Source organism: Cebidichthys violaceus, unplaced genomic scaffold (assembly GCF_023349555.1).
Source record: "Cebidichthys violaceus isolate CVI_PGR_0920_01 unplaced genomic scaffold, fCebVio1.0.p SCAF_4, whole genome shotgun sequence".
Lineage (NCBI taxonomy): Eukaryota > Metazoa > Chordata > Actinopteri > Perciformes > Stichaeidae > Cebidichthys > Cebidichthys violaceus.
The window spans coordinates 2,544,659-2,561,164 of record NW_027176594.1 but is presented as its reverse complement, the minus strand read 5'-3'; the positions used below and the strand labels follow the sequence as shown (position 1 = coordinate 2,561,164).

At 41.2% G+C, this 16,506-nt stretch overlaps 3 protein-coding genes across 3 annotated transcripts; all 3 read left to right on the top strand.

Annotated features, from left to right (window-relative positions):
- Positions 1-403: 403 nt before the first annotated feature.
- LOC137885410 (toll-like receptor 2) lies at positions 404-3,739 on the top strand. Its single transcript, XM_068727676.1, has 2 exons — positions 404-430; positions 1,254-3,739. The coding sequence occupies exon 2, from the start codon at positions 1,254-1,256 to the stop codon at positions 3,654-3,656; it is 2,403 nt and encodes an 800-aa protein (XP_068583777.1). The 5' UTR covers positions 404-430; the 3' UTR covers positions 3,657-3,739.
- Positions 3,740-7,254: 3,515 nt separating this feature from the next.
- Positions 7,255-8,310, top strand: LOC137885453 (protein PERCC1). The gene is made up of 2 exons (XM_068727740.1): positions 7,255-7,339; positions 7,441-8,310. The coding sequence occupies exon 2, from the start codon at positions 7,456-7,458 to the stop codon at positions 8,308-8,310; it is 855 nt and encodes a 284-aa protein (XP_068583841.1). The 5' UTR covers positions 7,255-7,339; positions 7,441-7,455.
- A 1,423-nt stretch (positions 8,311-9,733) lies between these two features.
- pdia2 (protein disulfide isomerase family A, member 2) lies at positions 9,734-15,461 on the top strand. Its single transcript, XM_068727691.1, has 11 exons — positions 9,734-10,052; positions 10,654-10,860; positions 11,979-12,112; positions 12,201-12,338; positions 13,106-13,222; positions 13,370-13,495; positions 13,738-13,932; positions 14,014-14,134; positions 14,613-14,791; positions 14,909-15,043; positions 15,178-15,461. The coding sequence occupies exons 1-11, from the start codon at positions 9,773-9,775 to the stop codon at positions 15,232-15,234; spliced, it is 1,689 nt and encodes a 562-aa protein (XP_068583792.1). The 5' UTR covers positions 9,734-9,772; the 3' UTR covers positions 15,235-15,461.
- Positions 15,462-16,506: the final 1,045 nt, after the last annotated feature.

Below are 16,506 nucleotides of genomic sequence, written 5' to 3'. Positions count from 1 at the left end.
GAGTCGAGGGTTGCTGCAGCTTTTCCCAGCGGTCATTGGACGAGGGGTGTGGTACCCTCTGGACAGGTCACCGGTCCTAAAACAGATAAATGGACAAATTCACATTCACAACTACAGACAGCTAAGAGTCTAACGTGATGCATCTAGTGAGGCGGGTACTATTTCTCTCTCGGCCTCAATACAATAGCGTTTACATTGTTTTCATTATTTTCGCCAAGCGTTTTGACAAATATTTAGTTCATATAAAAGATACGAGTTCCCAGAATTACTGTAGCTGTATTTCTGAATGTGGCAGAATGTATTTTGAGATGTGGGAAGTGTTTAGCAGACTAGAGAAGTGAAAGAACATTTAAATAAGTGAATGTATCTTTCTGCCATGCCCTGGTGAAGAGGGAGAAGCGATTTCAGCTGTGGCACGCCAAGACTCAAGGTATTTTCTCTTCATTTTCAATCCAATATCATGTTTTATGGAGTGTGCTGCTGGAGTAATAATATACTTATTGAATAGGTGATGAACTGTAATGGCTTTTAAAAATTGAGAATTATATGTGAGTTAAATAGTCATTCAAAGAACCTGCCTGAGTCTTTTGTTATTTGAGCAACAAGTACTATATAATAGATGAATATCCTTCATTGAAAGAAAAAAAAAAATTCAATTTAAATTCTGTCAATATAGTTGACCATGTCGGTATCCCTTAAACACCAAAAAACCATATAACAACTTCAGTCACACTCAATAATTGGTCTTTTTCCTGGAAGACGTTTTGAAATGCCACAGTAAGAAAAGCACAGGTGTGCATAATATAAGTAATGATTGCTGAATTCTATTTAGGGTCCTGGTGTTGTGCATGTCGGCTCACTGTCACACTGTCGAGGCTTACTGGGACACAGAGCCATCATTAATAATTGGTAGCGCCTGTGTTTTTCCTACTATGACAGGTCAAAGTGTCTGCTGTGAAAAACACCTAAAGTTTAATGAATGCAACTGTTTTTCCCCACTAAAATATGGCTTTTCTCTGTTTTTATTTTCCAAAAATGCCTTTTGGAAGAAACTCATTGATTAGATGTTTTATGTAATATGTACCTCAGATGATGGAGGGGCCGTTTGATAGATATGACCATGTGAACAGTTTGTCAGTTCTAGCCACAGTCAACAATCGTAGTTTGTATTCTAAGATTGTGTTGGACAACAGTATGCAAGGAAAGGCCTGATGGTTGGGTTTCTTTTCTTTTGTGTTTCATGGGGACTCAAGATGAGGATCCTGACATTTCTCCCATTCGTCCTGCTGCTGATGCATCAAAGCTTCTCACTCTCCAGAGCACAGTGTCACAGCTGTGAGCAAACATCCTGTAACTGCTCGGGACAAAACCTGAGGACAGTCCCTGAGGCTCCTTCAAAGCTCATCACTGAACTTGATCTCTCATTCAACGGACTGGTGACGATAAGCAAAAATGACTTTGTTGCATTTTCCCGTCTGCAGTCTTTGATCGTGAATAACAACGGAATCCAAAAGATCCACGACGAAGCATTTTTCCCGCTGACTAATTTGGAGAAGTTGGACTTGTCCTTTAACAGACTGGAAACATTGTCTGCTGGATGGTTTGAAAAGCTTTTTTCTCTTCACCACTTGAATCTTTTGGGGAACAAATATAAAATGTTGGGTCAAGGCAACGTTTTCCAGCCACTGAAGAAATTAAAGACCCTACTTTTTGGAGGACCTGACCTACAATCTGTCCGAAAAAGTGACTTCTCTGGCCTCAGTGCTCTCGAAGAGGTTGTTTTTGATGGAAAGAATCTGCGGTATTACGCAGAAGGAAGTTTAGGACAAATTGGGCCACTCAAATTTGTCACACTTGGTCTGAATGGTCCGTTTTCGAGAAATCGAGCGCTCGTAGAAGCTATACTGTCTGATGTCGTACACCAAAACACAACCCTGACATTCACTGACACACAGTTCTCTGAAGAGGATCAAATCCTCCCATTCAAAGTGGCCCACCGCGGCGGAACTACAAATGTTATTTTCAAAAATGTTACTATGACCGTTCCGGCTACCTTGGCATTTCTGCATATTATGTCGGACTCTAATTTGACTAGGTTGGCACTTGTAGATACTGAACTCCTAGATACTAAACTTCTCCTAGGTCCTTTGGATAGCATTCAAAATCTCCTACACATGAACCGTTTGGAGGAAGTTGTCTTCAAAAATGTTGCTGTCTCTCAGTTTTACAACTTCCCAGCCCTCCTTGTGGTGGGATCTCTGGTGGGCATGGTGCGAAGAGTGTCTCTGATAAACTGCACGTTTTTCCTCTGGCCTTGTGTGTACTCTGCTGGTTTGTCAAATCTGGAGTATACGGACATCAGTGACAACTTGCTTAGTGATCTGCTCTTCAGCGAAATGATGTGCAATGGTAACGGTGGTCTTTGGAGTCTGCAAACCATCAACGTCAGCAGGAATCACCTTCAGTCGATCAACAGCCAGCTCTTCACCAAACTAAATAAGCTTAAAAACATCGACATGAGTGGAAATGTGTTTCATAGTATGCCTGAGACTTGTTACTGGCCGCCAAGTCTCCAGTTCCTAAACCTTTCATCAACACATTTACTCAACGTAACCGCTTGTTTGCCGGTGAGTTTAAGAGTCCTCGATCTATCAGACAATGACTTGACCGTGTTCAACATCAACCTACCTTTTCTCACAGAGTTATACATCTCTGGCAACAAGATTGGTAGGTTGCCAGAAGGGGTTTTATACCCTCGTCTGACGTTTCTCTCCATTCGAAACAACAACTTACAGACGTTCAGCGGCACAAGTCTGAATCGTTATAATGATCTGAAGAGTCTGGAGGCTGGTGCTAACAAGTACGTCTGTTCATGTGACTTTGTAGCGTTCATGACGAGTCAATCGACGAGTTCTCGTGTCACATTTGGAGATGATTCCAAGTCGTACGTCTGTGACTCTCCTGACGCCGTGAGAGGAAAGAGTGCGGCAGAAGCGAGGTTGTCAGTGTTTGAATGCCACACAGCTTTAGCGTTTTCTTTGCTCTGCTCAGGCATCCTGGTGGTGTTTCTGCTCGTCGCAGGTTTGTGTTACAAATTCAGCGTTGTGTGGTATTTGAAGATGAGTTGGTACTGGCTGAGGGCCAAGAGAAAGCCAAAGTTAAAAAAGGGAGAGCTCGAGTACGACGCCTTTGTGTCCTACAGTGAAATGGACTCTGGTTGGGTGGAGGCACATCTGGTCCCGGAGCTGGAGCAGACCGAGCCTCCTCTCCGGCTCTGCCTCCACAAGAGAGACTTTGTTCCCGGAGGCTGGATCTTGGACAACATCATGGACGCCATAGATAAGAGTCACAGAACTCTGTTTGTCCTTTCTCAGCATTTTGTCAACAGTGAATGGTGCAAGTATGAGCTGGATTACACCCATTTTAGAGTGTTTGACCAAAACGACGACACAGTTGTGCTGATTCTGTTGGAGCCCATTGACAAAGACACCATCCCCAAAAAGTTCTGCAAGCTGCGGAGAGTCATGAACTCTCGGACGTACCTGGAGTGGCCTGATGATGACGACCAGATCCCCAGGTTCTGGCAAACCTTGAAAACGGCTATTAAACGACCTGATAATGGGAACTGCTTACGGTTTGACAATGTGGACTTTTAATTTCAGAGTTTTACTTTGCAGCTTTTTTTATTCTTCTTTTTTTATCTGTAACTTTTAAGAACCGTGTAATGGTATTTTTTACGTAGTGTGTGTGTATATATATATATATATATATATATATATATATATATATATATATATATATATATATATATATATATATATATATTTTTTTTTTTTTTTTTTTTTTTTTTTTTTTTTTTACTTAGTATATGTTTCCACTTAGTATATATTTCTATTGAGTATATTAGTATATTGTATGCATGCATAAGTACTTCTGCTCTGAACTTTGTTGAACTGCACCACTGTGTCTTTGTTGTGGGAGAGAAGTATTCTCTCTTGCCTGTTCACATAGATAACTAACTGTGTTGTATGAGAATGTTCCATGCCAAAGCCGTTGGGCTGCTTGTTTTGGTTGCTGGTCATTTGTTTTCACTTGTTGTTCCCATCAGTCTGAGACCAAAAGTCTGAGACCGAGATGTCTGTAACGTCGGCCATCGGCCCCCACCTTTGCTCATTCTGTATAAAGAAAGCTTGTTCACTTTTTTCTTGGTTCTTCTTCCTCACTGAGACTGAACGCACTCTGTTGTGATGATTGAACCTTCTCTGCGCAGAGAATAAATACTTAAAAGACAACCTGGTTTTTGGTCTTATGTATTTCAGCATGAAAAGACTCACGCAAAGCGGGTATAGGATTTTTTCCCACCACAACCGTCACATTTCAATTTCAGTTGGATGAATGTCAATAATATGTCTTTGGTAATAAAGTGGGCCTGCTCAATATCTGTTGTAGCCATCCATTTATTCTTTCAACTCATTATCCCGTCCTGGTTTTCCCAATGCGTACTGCTCCCTAACCCTGCCTCCTAAAAATGACATTTCTGTACTTTTAATTTGTTGTGTCAATTAGCTTTTGTGAGGAACTCCTAGCGATTCCCTCTAGCCTTTGAAGTGCTACATTTATGCACACCGTGACATAGGGAGTGTGTCGGGGTGTAAGTTGGTGTGTACAAAGTTCTGGGTATATTTATCCTGTTTAACACCAGAGGGATAAGCTACATCTTGCCTATCCCTCTGATTGCTTTACAGCTGCACAAGCCTTACTATGCTGTAACTGGGGAGAGTTCATGTTTTATCTACAATTACTAAGCAGAAAGTGAGTTCACATCAGGAAGCCCTTGAACAAAGTACCTATAGTGTGAAATGATGTATTTACGTATGAACGTTTTGATGACGTATACAATTTGTGTGACAGCAGTTAACCAAAAAGGGTTGACATGAAAAGTTAGATTAAATTATAATGTCACAAACTGAATTTATTCTGCAAGTATACATTACTCATCATGTCAGAGGAACTATATATCATGAACTATATATACACAAATTTACAGTATATTATTTCAAAATGTTGCTTAATGATTGTAGCTGGAATATTTTTTCTATAAACTCACATTTATATGATGAATTTCATTTTGCACGTGTCTGTGTGTGTGTGTGTGTGTGTGTGTGTGTGTGTGTGTGTGTCTGTGTGTTCATGTGTGTGTCCATGTGCTTGTGTGCCTAAAAGCGTGTGTAATTCATTGTCAGGCTCTTGAGAGCTGACATATTGCCGCTATTGATCTTTAGTCCTAAAATCAACACAGAAGCCTGGATACTGATGACAGGCAGGCCAAGGGAGTCAGGGTGTCCTGATAACACACACACAAACACAAACACACATTAATGCTCAACATGCACATATAAACAGAAGCACATGCACATATTTACAGAGTTACAGATGTCTGTGAAGGTTGGTGAAAGCTGATAAAGTGCAGGACTCAATCGGCGAGACTTAAAATCATCAAATCATTGCTTTCATGACTGTATAAAAGTGCATGTATACACTTACATGTTAAACATACAGTAACACACTAACTTTGCTTTATTCTGTGTTATATACATATATATATATATACATACTGTATATATAAAGTAAACCAGCGTGACTATCTCCTAAAAGCAACATTACAAATATTTGGCAGGTCAAATTCAAGTTTGAATCTGAATCCACTATACTTCATTTTACTTGTTAAAATAAAAGGTAATATTTATTAATTATTGGAAAGTTTAGTGTGTAATTTTTTCTTGTAATATACACCCAAAACATATCCAAAAAATAGAATATATTGAAAATGTGAACACCTTCCCAGCTAGTTGGTAATAAATAAATTGTCCTTGTCCTTTGGAAATATTATAAAGCTGTCCTGAAATGACAAGATTTTGAAGCTATGACTATAAGGCAAAACCGTGTCATGTTTTTGGGAAATCCTGTTATCATGTACGACTCTGAAATGATAAAGGTGACATTCTTTATTTTTCAAATTCTCAGCAAAAAAAAAGTATTAATATTAAGCTTTGTGTGTGTAAGCCTGATAGAACTTATTCCTCTGGGCCATAGATCTCTATTATTCCCCAACAACTAAAACTAAAAGCACAGCAATGAGCCACACTGTTGTGATGAGTGACATGTTCCTTCATTATGAAAAACACAGGCACTGTTATTTTGTGTCGATCTCACACACACCGTCCTGCTTCTGTAAAAACTCACCGGAGCGGCAAATGTGTATTATTCCACGGCTGAAAGTAGTCCCCAACAAATGCACTGTGTACCCGTGTTTGAGTCATGCTTGCTCAAAACTACAGTGACCACCTGTTTTAGGAAATGGTTGGGCCTTTTTTAAAGATAAAATGAAATATTTGTCACCTGTTTTTAAGAGTTTTCAGTCTGAATTAATTGGATTTTGTGCTGAGGCCGGTTAACACATGTATGGTTTTGCTATCATTAACATAAATGGTTGACAGTAACAAAAACAACAATTATAAAAAATAATGCAAACCTATGAGCTTTATTCTGACCTTCATTTGTGCTCAATGGGTTTAAGTAAAATGATGCTACCCGCCCTGCCATGCAAAGTCTTAACCTGCTCATCCGTAGCAGTTTGTTGCTCGAGGGCACTTCCAACAGCTTTTCCAAGTTTTTCCAAGTCAGTCGATAGCCACGGGTCTGAGCACACAATCTTCTTTTTGAAGACGAGGATTGGCAGTTTGGAAGGTTGACGTGGTTGCCTCTTGTTTGATGTCGTGTCTTTATGCTTCCCACTTAAAAAACATTATAGTGCGTCGTGTTTTGAGGAGAGCCACGTCCGACCAGGTTGCACTGTATCTCAGTCTGCTGATGTGGGTTCAGAGTGTTCCCCTTTAGAAGTCAAAACAGCATATGATTTGATTTCACGCTCTTTTATCCTTTAACTAGCCTGATAACAGGGAAGGAAAAAAGCAATGATCTTTGTGTGTGTGTGTGTGTGTGTGTGTGTGTGTGTGTGTGTGTGTGTGTGTATAATGACTCTCCATCATCTCCTAGCAGAGGATCCATTAGCCCTGGACCCCCTCCCCGGTTGCCCAGTGATAAAGTAAACAAAGTGTGTTTGGCCAATCCGGCATGCAAATATTTGTTCTGGAAGCTACCTCATCCTACGAGAGACACACACGTCTGCAGCCGCGTGCTGAGGTATATATACAGTGGCGAGCCTGACGGTCCAGGATCACATATGCAAACACACATACAGAAAAGTGGATCCATCAATGACCCAGGACAGACCTTTCCTCGGACTTCAACACAGATTCACCTGAACCTGGCAGCTACGGTAATACAACTTTAACTTTTTTAACCAATTTCAAGTCTTTATTCTATCAACAAACTGTTTTCATTGTTATTACTTTTTTTCTTCTGTCGTTGACTCTCCAGTGTTGAGAAGCCAACATGGCAGCAGGCGTCATTAGAAACTTCCTCATTCAGGCCCCGGCTCCGGCCTACTTCCCCCTGATTTTTCAGCACTCTCCATGCAAGGAAGACGAAGATGTGGAGCTGCTGGAGGAAAAACCGGAGATGAGGGAAGATGAGGAAGAAAGAGAGGTAGATGAGGAGGAAGAGGAGGAGGATGAAGAGTCTGAAGCTCAGGAGGAAGAGGAGGAATGCTTGGAAGTTTTCCTAAATCCTGCCCACTACGCTTTGGATGTGACCAAGCAGTTGCTGAGGTTTGCGGATCTCATTAGCCGTGACGTCCAGCGGTATTTCGGCCGCTGCTCCGGTGATCAAGAAGCTTGTGACATCTACAGCGACTCGGCCGCTGTCACGACCAGCGGGCGCCTGCGTTACTATGACGACCTGCTGAAAATTGCAAGAGCGGGAAGCCCAGAGGAGCAAGAAAACAGCATGGTGACCTGTGCTGACGACCAAGGAGTCGGGGTTGGAAAGGGCAACAGCAGTTTGGGGCCCTTAGCCGAACTGTTCAACCAAAGGGGCCAGAGTCAGGGCCGCAGCCGACCCATGATCAAGCGGCTTCTCCCGCTCAGTTTCTGGACTGAGCCGATCCCCTGCTGCTCTCTGGTCAGTTTCAGCAACACACCTGACGTCGCGCACACACACGGTGACACACCTGCACAGGACAGCGCACACACAGACTCTAACACACACACGCACTGCAACCCGCTCCCACATCACAGCACGCACGCCCTGGAAAACACTCAGCTGGACTTCAGTGACTTGCTGGCATACTGGGATCCAAACCCAGAGCTCACACACACACTGACGGAGAACACACACATGCTGCATTAAACACAACAGCTTGATTCACATCCTTTTCAACTTTGATAGATACTTTAAAAAAAGTTTAATAAAAAAGTAAAAAAAACAAAAAAACAGAAACAAATCAATACGTGTTGTGCTCAGTTTTCTTCTGGCAGCTTGTCACTGCAGCTTATCATTTATCTGATGTTTGTTCTAAAGGATCAGTTTCCTAAAATGACAAAATACATGTTTTCTTTTTTTTTTTTACCTCTAGTTGTTTCTAGTCATACAGACAGCGCTGTTAAAGCAAAATCAAATTGTTTCAGGAAATGAAAATTGCCTTATTCTTTTTTAGTTTTTGCTGACCTCAGTGCTTTAACTTCCCACCTTGCTGCTGTGACGTACATGTGTACTTTCGGACATCCTCACATCACAGTTGGGTGTGGTTACAGGTTCCACAGAGCACATTTCTGTGAAGAACCAGTTAAGCTGGGTGTGGTCAGAGGTGAAACAGGCTCAGCCGGAAAGGGCAGTGAAAGAGGGCAGTGAAACCCTCACAGCCTCCGGTTACTCTTTTAATGTCTTAACTCCCCCAACTCTCTCAAAGTGCAACACTGTAACAGTAGGTCCTTTATCACTGCCAAGCCGGGTAGACAGTAGAAAACATTAATTGAAATCAACTTGTTTCAAGTATTTCTTACAGTCATTTTGTATTGAGCAGCACAAATTAATTAGTTAATTAATTTGACCTCCTTTGTTTTGAAGCGGGGGCAGTTGAGCTAGATATCTCAAAGCTTAAGCACATTCAGCAAAACCAAAACAATCTGCACAACCAGACAACCGCTAAATTGGGTCAACAGACCCTTTAAATGGGATTCAAATATATTACCATCCCTGGGGCAACATGTAGCATGAATCTGCTTACAAATTCTTAAAGTTACTGACATTACTCATTTCCAAATAGCCCTCAAGTCTGGATTTTTCGAGTCCTGTCTTTTCTGTTAAACGGTAAAGAGAAGAGAAGAGGGAGGTGAAAGTGTTTGCTTTTTTAAAACAGAAATAGTGAGATAAAAGAGACATGTAAAGTAGGGAGAGATAGAAATCCACATGTGCTCTCAATGCTTTTAGTTAAATGCGGGTCTGATAAGGCCCAGAGAGAGGAGTGAAACATTAAAGAAGTATACACCTGTACATGCCAACATCTGGCGGGTATCGGGGTCTGAAAGCTAAAGACGCAAATAAAGAAAATAATTAAGAAAAAGATCAAGTGGAAGGAGAGAAAGAGTTCTTGAATCCAGAAAGTAAGAGCAAAGTCAGTTTTCCCAATTCTGAATCTACAGGGCAGTATTTGATTGGTTCAGACTGGAATGAGTCCCCTGCAGGTGCACCATCTGATTGGATGAGAGGGAAGGCCAGTGAAATTGTGACACACATCCATCTTGGACACATAAAGGTACAAACTTTCAGTGACACATGAGGAGGCACCAGAGCAGGCAGAGAAAACGCAGACATGAGGACGCACACTCTTTGGACCGTAGCTCTGCTGGGCCTGCTGCTGTGGGCCTCCTGCTCCCAGGCAAACGACGCAGAACCCAAACAAGAAGAAACGCAAGAAGACTCATCGAAGGAGACGACAGAAGAGACTTCAGGGGAGGAGGAGGGGGAAACCGAAGAGGCAACAAAAAAAGAGAAAACAACGGAGATAGAGGAGGAGAACAATGTGATGGTTCTCCACATCAACAACTTTGCCAGAGCTCTCAGCGAGAATCAATATCTACTGGTTGAATTCTGTAAGTAGTTACATATATATTACGTTTGTGATGCTTTTAAGCACAAACATCGTGTTTGGCTAAAATAGACCGTCATTGACCAGCGTTGTGTTAAAAGGTGTCAACTTGATTAAAATACGCATGGAGGTTTATCCTTGGGAACACAAATGAAGCTGAAGAAGGACATGGGATTCAACTGAAAGCTTCAGGAATAGCTAAGAGCTTGATTATAGCGTATTTATCACAGTATAAATGTCATTTTATCTGTTCTGGCCCTCATGAGCACTGAGGCGTTATCTTACGAACGTGCAAACACGTGGCCTCTCCTGTCCAGATGCTCTCTTGGTTCAACTCTCCCACAGTTGAGCTCAGCACTGCCAGTGGAGAGGACTGGACAAGGAAACGAGTAGAGGGGATAAAGGCTGAGCCAAACTGCCACTGTTGCTATCAGCAGATTATTTACATGTGTATCTTTGCATGCGATAGCGCCAAAAAGAAAACGAGACAGAACAGAGTAGCTGCATGTCTACGGCTTTGATTATTGATTTTCAGTATTTATTCCATGCTGTAGAAACAGATCAACTACATATTTGTGTGTGTGTGTGTGTGTGTGTGTGTGTAGATGCTCCCTGGTGTGGCCACTGTAAAAGTCTGGAGCCTATTTACGCTGAGGTTGCTGGGACGTTGAAGGAGGAGGGATCGGCGTTGCGTTTGGCCAAAGTGGAGGCCACAGGGGAGCCTGAGCTGACCCTGGAGTTTGACATCCAAGGCTTCCCTGTTCTGAAACTGTTCATCAACGGAGACCGCCAGAAGCCCATCGACTACACTGGTAAACACACACACACACACACACACACACACACACACACAGTAACTGTAGACTACTCTGGTAAAGCTGCTTTCCATTTTCTCAGGTGCACAACTACATGTGCCTACGTCATTATTAACTGTACCCTGAAGAACTGTGTGTGTGTGTGTGTGTGTGTGTGTGTGTGTGTGTGTGTGTGTGTGTGTGTGTGTGTGTGTGTGTGTGTGTGTGTGTGTGTCTACATCCGTACCTGTCTAACATATTTTACATGCCCTAGGTTATTTGATTGGATCAACGTTTTTTATTTATCTTTAATGTTTGATCAAACTGTATTTTATTTCATCTAGTTAAATTTTGTGTTTTCTTTTAACATCTAATTAAAGATTTTTTGGGGAGAAATTAGTTTATTTATTTATTTTCTTTGATGTTTAGATGGCAACATTGAGACCACTCCCATGTTTGTGTGTTAACTGTGAAGCTTTACCCAGGAGAGCACTAGCTTTGTGTAAAGTGTGGAAAGTTTACCCATCAACTGTACATTTTAGCAATTGTGATGGCACAGGTAGAACCTGAGGAAGTTTATTCTAGGGGACTAAACATTTAACCATTGCGCCTCACTTGGAACATTTTCATTTTTAGATCATGTTGGCTGTGTTAATACATATGGACTTTTTTTTCGACTTTTGGAAGTTCAACGTTTGCTCCTTTAATTAATATGTCGATAATAAACTGTGTAGCTAAAATACAGACACCCAGACTCTTAAGGACAACATGTCCCCATTGAAACCCATTAAAACCACAATTACAGTATAAAATCATATATTCTCTTATATCAGACTTTCAATCGAAATCTCTGGCTTCCAAATTTTTGTTTTTACATGTTTTCCGCCAAATTTAGACATTTTCTCGTGTATGTTGCCCCATACATTCGGGCAGTTTTCCTGGTTTCTTCCACTAAAAATGAATCAAATTCAGGTTTTGAACTGTGGACAGAGTTCAGCTGTTACCACCTGTTTCCCGTCTTTAGCTCCAGCTACACAGTCCCTTTTGTTTTTATTTCTATCTTACATCTTGGTGTGTTAAAGCACCTGAAATGACTATGACGTGATTTCATTTGTGTGTGTGTGTGTGTTTTCCAGGTAAGAGGTCAAAAGAGGGAATAATCCAGTGGATGAAGCGTCGTGCAGGTTCCGGTGCTCCGGTGCTCGACTCAGCAGACTCTGCAGCTCAGTTCATCGAGTCCCATAACATCACTGTCATAGGATTCTTTGACGTACGTTTATCTATCCTTACTAATAAATCATATGATCAAATATTTATGTTTACATTCACATTTATATTTTGATTTGTTTCTATATCAGGAACTGGAAAGTGAGGCGGTCAAGGTGTTCAAGGAGCTTGCTTTCAATTTTGGTGACACAGAGTTTGCTCTGTCAGCGAGTCCAGAGGTTTTCCAGAAGTATGAAGTTAAAGCCAACTCAGTGGTGCTCTTCAAAAAGGTACGCATATGTTCTGATACTTACTGAGAGGCGCACAGTCAAGTGTTCTATAGAAAGGCCGAACCAAGATACAAAGAAGCTGAGACGATGTTGGCTTTGCTGCCATCTAGTGAACACAGTGTGTTCCTTTTTGAGGAGTAAATGTCCTCACAAGGATGGAAAGATGAGGATATTTTGCTGATTCTGACTTCTTTAAAATGATTTTCAAACTTTAGAATTTAGATTTACAATCTTGACATGGCTTGAGTTAGGTTTAGGGTTAGATTTAGACATTCTATCGAAGGTAAAGAAAAAGATTAGTCCTGCCACTACTTTATTGATTTTGTATTATTATTATGTAGGAATCCATCAGTTATTATTTCAATTAATCAATTAGTCAATGAAATTTCAGAAAATAGCCAGGACTACTATAGAAATAAATGATATTATTTGTTTGTGTTTCATCCTGTGTCATGCTTCAGTTTATGCACAACAACTTGTTTGTGTTACATGTTAGGAGGGATACTGAACATGCCGAGGGTCAGAGCCTCTGGAGTGATTTTTACTGATGGAAAGTCAATCAAACAATTACAAAGAGACACAAAACTGACTACAAAGAGAGGCAAATCAACTACAAATAAACGCAAAAACGACAGATTTATATAATTGTATTTCTTTCAAGTTGACTATCAATCCAAACACAAAGATATTGAACTTGCAACGATATAACAGAGAAAAGCAGAAAAATCAGCAACTGTTTGTAAAACAAACGTTTGTGTGTTTGCTAGTTTGACGAAGGAAGAGCGGACTTTTCGTTGTCAGAAGACGGAGTTCTGAACCCAGAAAACCTGACCACCTTCATCAAGCAAAACAGCCTGGAGCTGGTCATCCCATTCAGCCAGGAGGTAACACACACACACACACACACACACACACACACACACACACACACACACACACACACACACACACACACACACATTATTAGACATTTTAAATGAAATGTGAAATTATGTTTGAAGTTATATTATACAGTATGTGTGTGTTTTCAGACTGCAGAGCTGATCTTCAAATCTGGCATCCAGCTGCACAGCCTGCTGTTCATCAACTCCGCTGTAGAGAGTCAGACAGCCCTGGTGGACGAATCCAGGACCATCGCCAAGGAGTTCAAGGGCAAGGTAAGTGTGTGTGTGTGTGTGTGTGTGTGTGTGTGTGTGTGTGTGTGTGGCTAGGAGAGTGTGTCTTTGAAAGAAAGCCAGTGACATAAATCTCAATTCAACCTCTTTGTCATTGCTTTTTTGTCTCCTCTTCATGTCGGTCTGTGTGTGTGTGTGTGTGTGTGTGTGTGTGTGTGTGTGTGTGTGTGTGTGTGTGTGTGTGTGTGTGTGTGTGTGTGTGTGTGTGTGTGCGTGTTATATAGATGCTGTTCGTTGTGATTGACGTAGCAGCAGCGTTGTCTAATGTGCTCAATTACTTCGGCGTGTCCGAGAAAGACGCCCCCACAGCGCGCCTCATCGACATGGAAACAGGGAAGAAGTTCAGCATCGCTACCGGCGATCTCTCCATAAATTCACTGAGACAGTTGTGCCAGGATGTTGCTGACGGCACTGCCAAGGTAACAAGCACGCCCAAGTTTGATATTCAGTCACGCTGCAGCATTAGACCCAATAACTAATCTTGTTGTCTCGTGGTGCAGCCCTACTATCGGTCTGAGGAGATCCCAGAGGACTGGAATAAAGAACCAGTCAAAGTCCTGGTGGGAAAGAATTTTGAGTCCGTTGCTCTGGACCCGACCAAAAACGTCTTTGTGGAGTTCTGTAAGTCCATCTGTCTGTCAGTCTGCACTGTAAAAACTAAAATGGAAATGAGCAAAATCAACTCATCTTTCTTCCATTGTGCATTTTAAATTCCCCCTCTCCATTTTCCAGCCATTTTCAGTTAAATAATGAGTTGAATGGATGTTTTGCTCAGTCACTCATCTAATTACATTTCTTAAGAAACACTGGCTGCATCTGAAATCAGTCCAAAGAGGGGACTGACTCTGGATACAGCCAGCATGTTCGTGCTGCCTTTGTATCATATAGGAAATATTGAGAACAAATATTAATACTGAGAATAAATATTAATACTGAGAATAAGTCTGAGAAAATGTTTTTTATGTTGAAACAAGAAACACGTTTTTTAAAAACTGTTACCAGATGTGTAGCTACTTTTTCTTCTAACAACACTATGTGTGTGTGTGTGTGTGTGTGTGTGTGTGTGTGTGTGTGTGCGTGTGCGTGTGTGCATGTGTAGATGCTCCATGGTGTGGACACTGTAAGGAACTGACTCCCATCTGGGAACAGCTGGGCGAAAAGTACTCCGACAGAGATGACATCATCATAGCCAAGATGGATGCCACGGCCAACGAGGTGGAGTCATTAACCATTTCGGGATTCCCAACTCTCAAATACTTCCCAGCTGATGGCAAAGAGGTAGCATACATGTTCAAACTTACACACGTTCAGCTACACAAGCGCTGCATACAGACTCAAAGATTTGATTTATTTCCCATCCTGCCCTCGACCATTTCTTCTTCTTCTCTCTGTTAGGTGGTCGACTACACTGGAAAAAGGGATCTGGAGACCATGTCTCAGTTCCTGGAGGATGGAGGAGTGTTGCCTAAGACTGAAAGTAATGAGGAGGAAGATGAGTTTGACGAGGAAGATGTCGACACTGATGATGAGGTCTGTATTTTTAATACTTATACTTATATATACTTATATATTTTACTTATATATATATATATATATATATATTTCTCCTTTTATTATAGTCCACTCACCAGTCTGTCGTTGTATTTTCTTCTTCTTCGTTTCAGGAGGCTGCTGGGTCTGCAGAGGTACCGACCAACACAACATCTAAAGATGAGCTGTGATGTCACTTCGGTTTATTGTTCTTAATAAAATGAATTCAGGTTGAAAACATCAATATGTAGCTACTCATTACTATTTTGAATGGCTTTTAAACTCAATTTAGGTTTGTCTTGACACTTCACATGATTTCCTACAACACAATAGTGACTGTATGTAAATATTACATTTAATTTCTCTAAATGTCATGAATAAAAATAAAAATCAAGACACGTTTTTGTTACATTGTTAAGTTTGACTGGGACTCTTTCTGACTTTTCAGACTGATGAAAAACATTAAGTTTAACGAACAAGATAGTTTCGTGATAAATTAATCAGAAGCTTCTATTGTGCCATGAAAGTCAACAGAAAAACAAATAAGAGGGGAAAATATGCTGATAAGAATGAGATTAAAAGGTGAAACAAATGGAAGGGGAGTGGAACAGATTAAAAGAATCAAAATCAATAGAGTGACTTTGTTCAAGAGGAGATTGAAAGATATAAACACTGTTGTGTCTCTCATTCCTAAGTGACGTCGTGCATTTTCTGAGAACATCGTGTGGAACATAGATTAAGAAGAAACAAACAGAAATGAGGTTACTACCGAGTGTGAGCACCAAGATACAGTCTAAGGAGACTGCAAGAGTCCACAGCTCTGTGAGGCTGTACAGTGGTGCCTTTAGCTCAACGCTAACATCAGAATGCTAACAGGCTCACAACGACAATGCTATTTGATCTAATGGTAACAAGGGAATGACAAAAAAGGGAATGTTTTGTTGAATCTGAACGTTTTAGCTGTCACGTTTTATATAGTGCTGGGCAACTTAACGCGTAATTATCGCGTTAACGCATTAATTAATTAACGCCGACCATTATTTTATCGCGCATTAACACCGTTTTTTTTTTTAAATGCAATACAAACGGTGGAGGGAGGCTTCGGCAGACTACGTTAGAAGCAGCGTGTGGGAGAAGTATAGATAAAAGCAAGACAAGCTAACAAATGCCACAGCGAAGTGGATAGATACAAACTGCAGGCCGGTTAGTAATGTGGAAGATGTCGGTCTGAGGAACGCTCTCAAGGTGCGTTCGCGTCGCGTTTGGTGTGAACGCACTTTTAGGATCGCAACGAATGACGGCAGTATGAGCGTCCTCTCAAGACGCACCGTCACAAGAAGAACACACGAGGTGTATGAAAAGGAGAGGACTACAAAAGCAACGTGCACCAGCTGTTGCTCTCACTGGAGACTACTGGACATCTATGGGTAACCATCATCACCTCGGAGTAAAAATCTACACAA

Bases quoted from the DNA above. Each gene is read 5' to 3' on its own strand.
- LOC137885410 (XM_068727676.1), top strand. From the start codon at position 1,254: ATGAGGATCCTGACATTTCTCCCATTCGTCCTGCTGCTGATGCATCAA.
- LOC137885453 (XM_068727740.1), top strand. From the start codon at position 7,456: ATGGCAGCAGGCGTCATTAGAAACTTCCTCATTCAGGCCCCGGCTCCG.
- pdia2 (XM_068727691.1), top strand. From the start codon at position 9,773: ATGAGGACGCACACTCTTTGGACCGTAGCTCTGCTGGGCCTGCTGCTG. The intron at 12,339-13,105 runs GTACGCATATGT...TGTGTTTGCTAG, and splicing joins CAGTGGTGCTCTTCAAAAAG to TTTGACGAAGGAAGAGCGGA. The intron at 14,135-14,612 runs GTAAGTCCATCT...GTGCATGTGTAG, and splicing joins AAACGTCTTTGTGGAGTTCT to ATGCTCCATGGTGTGGACAC.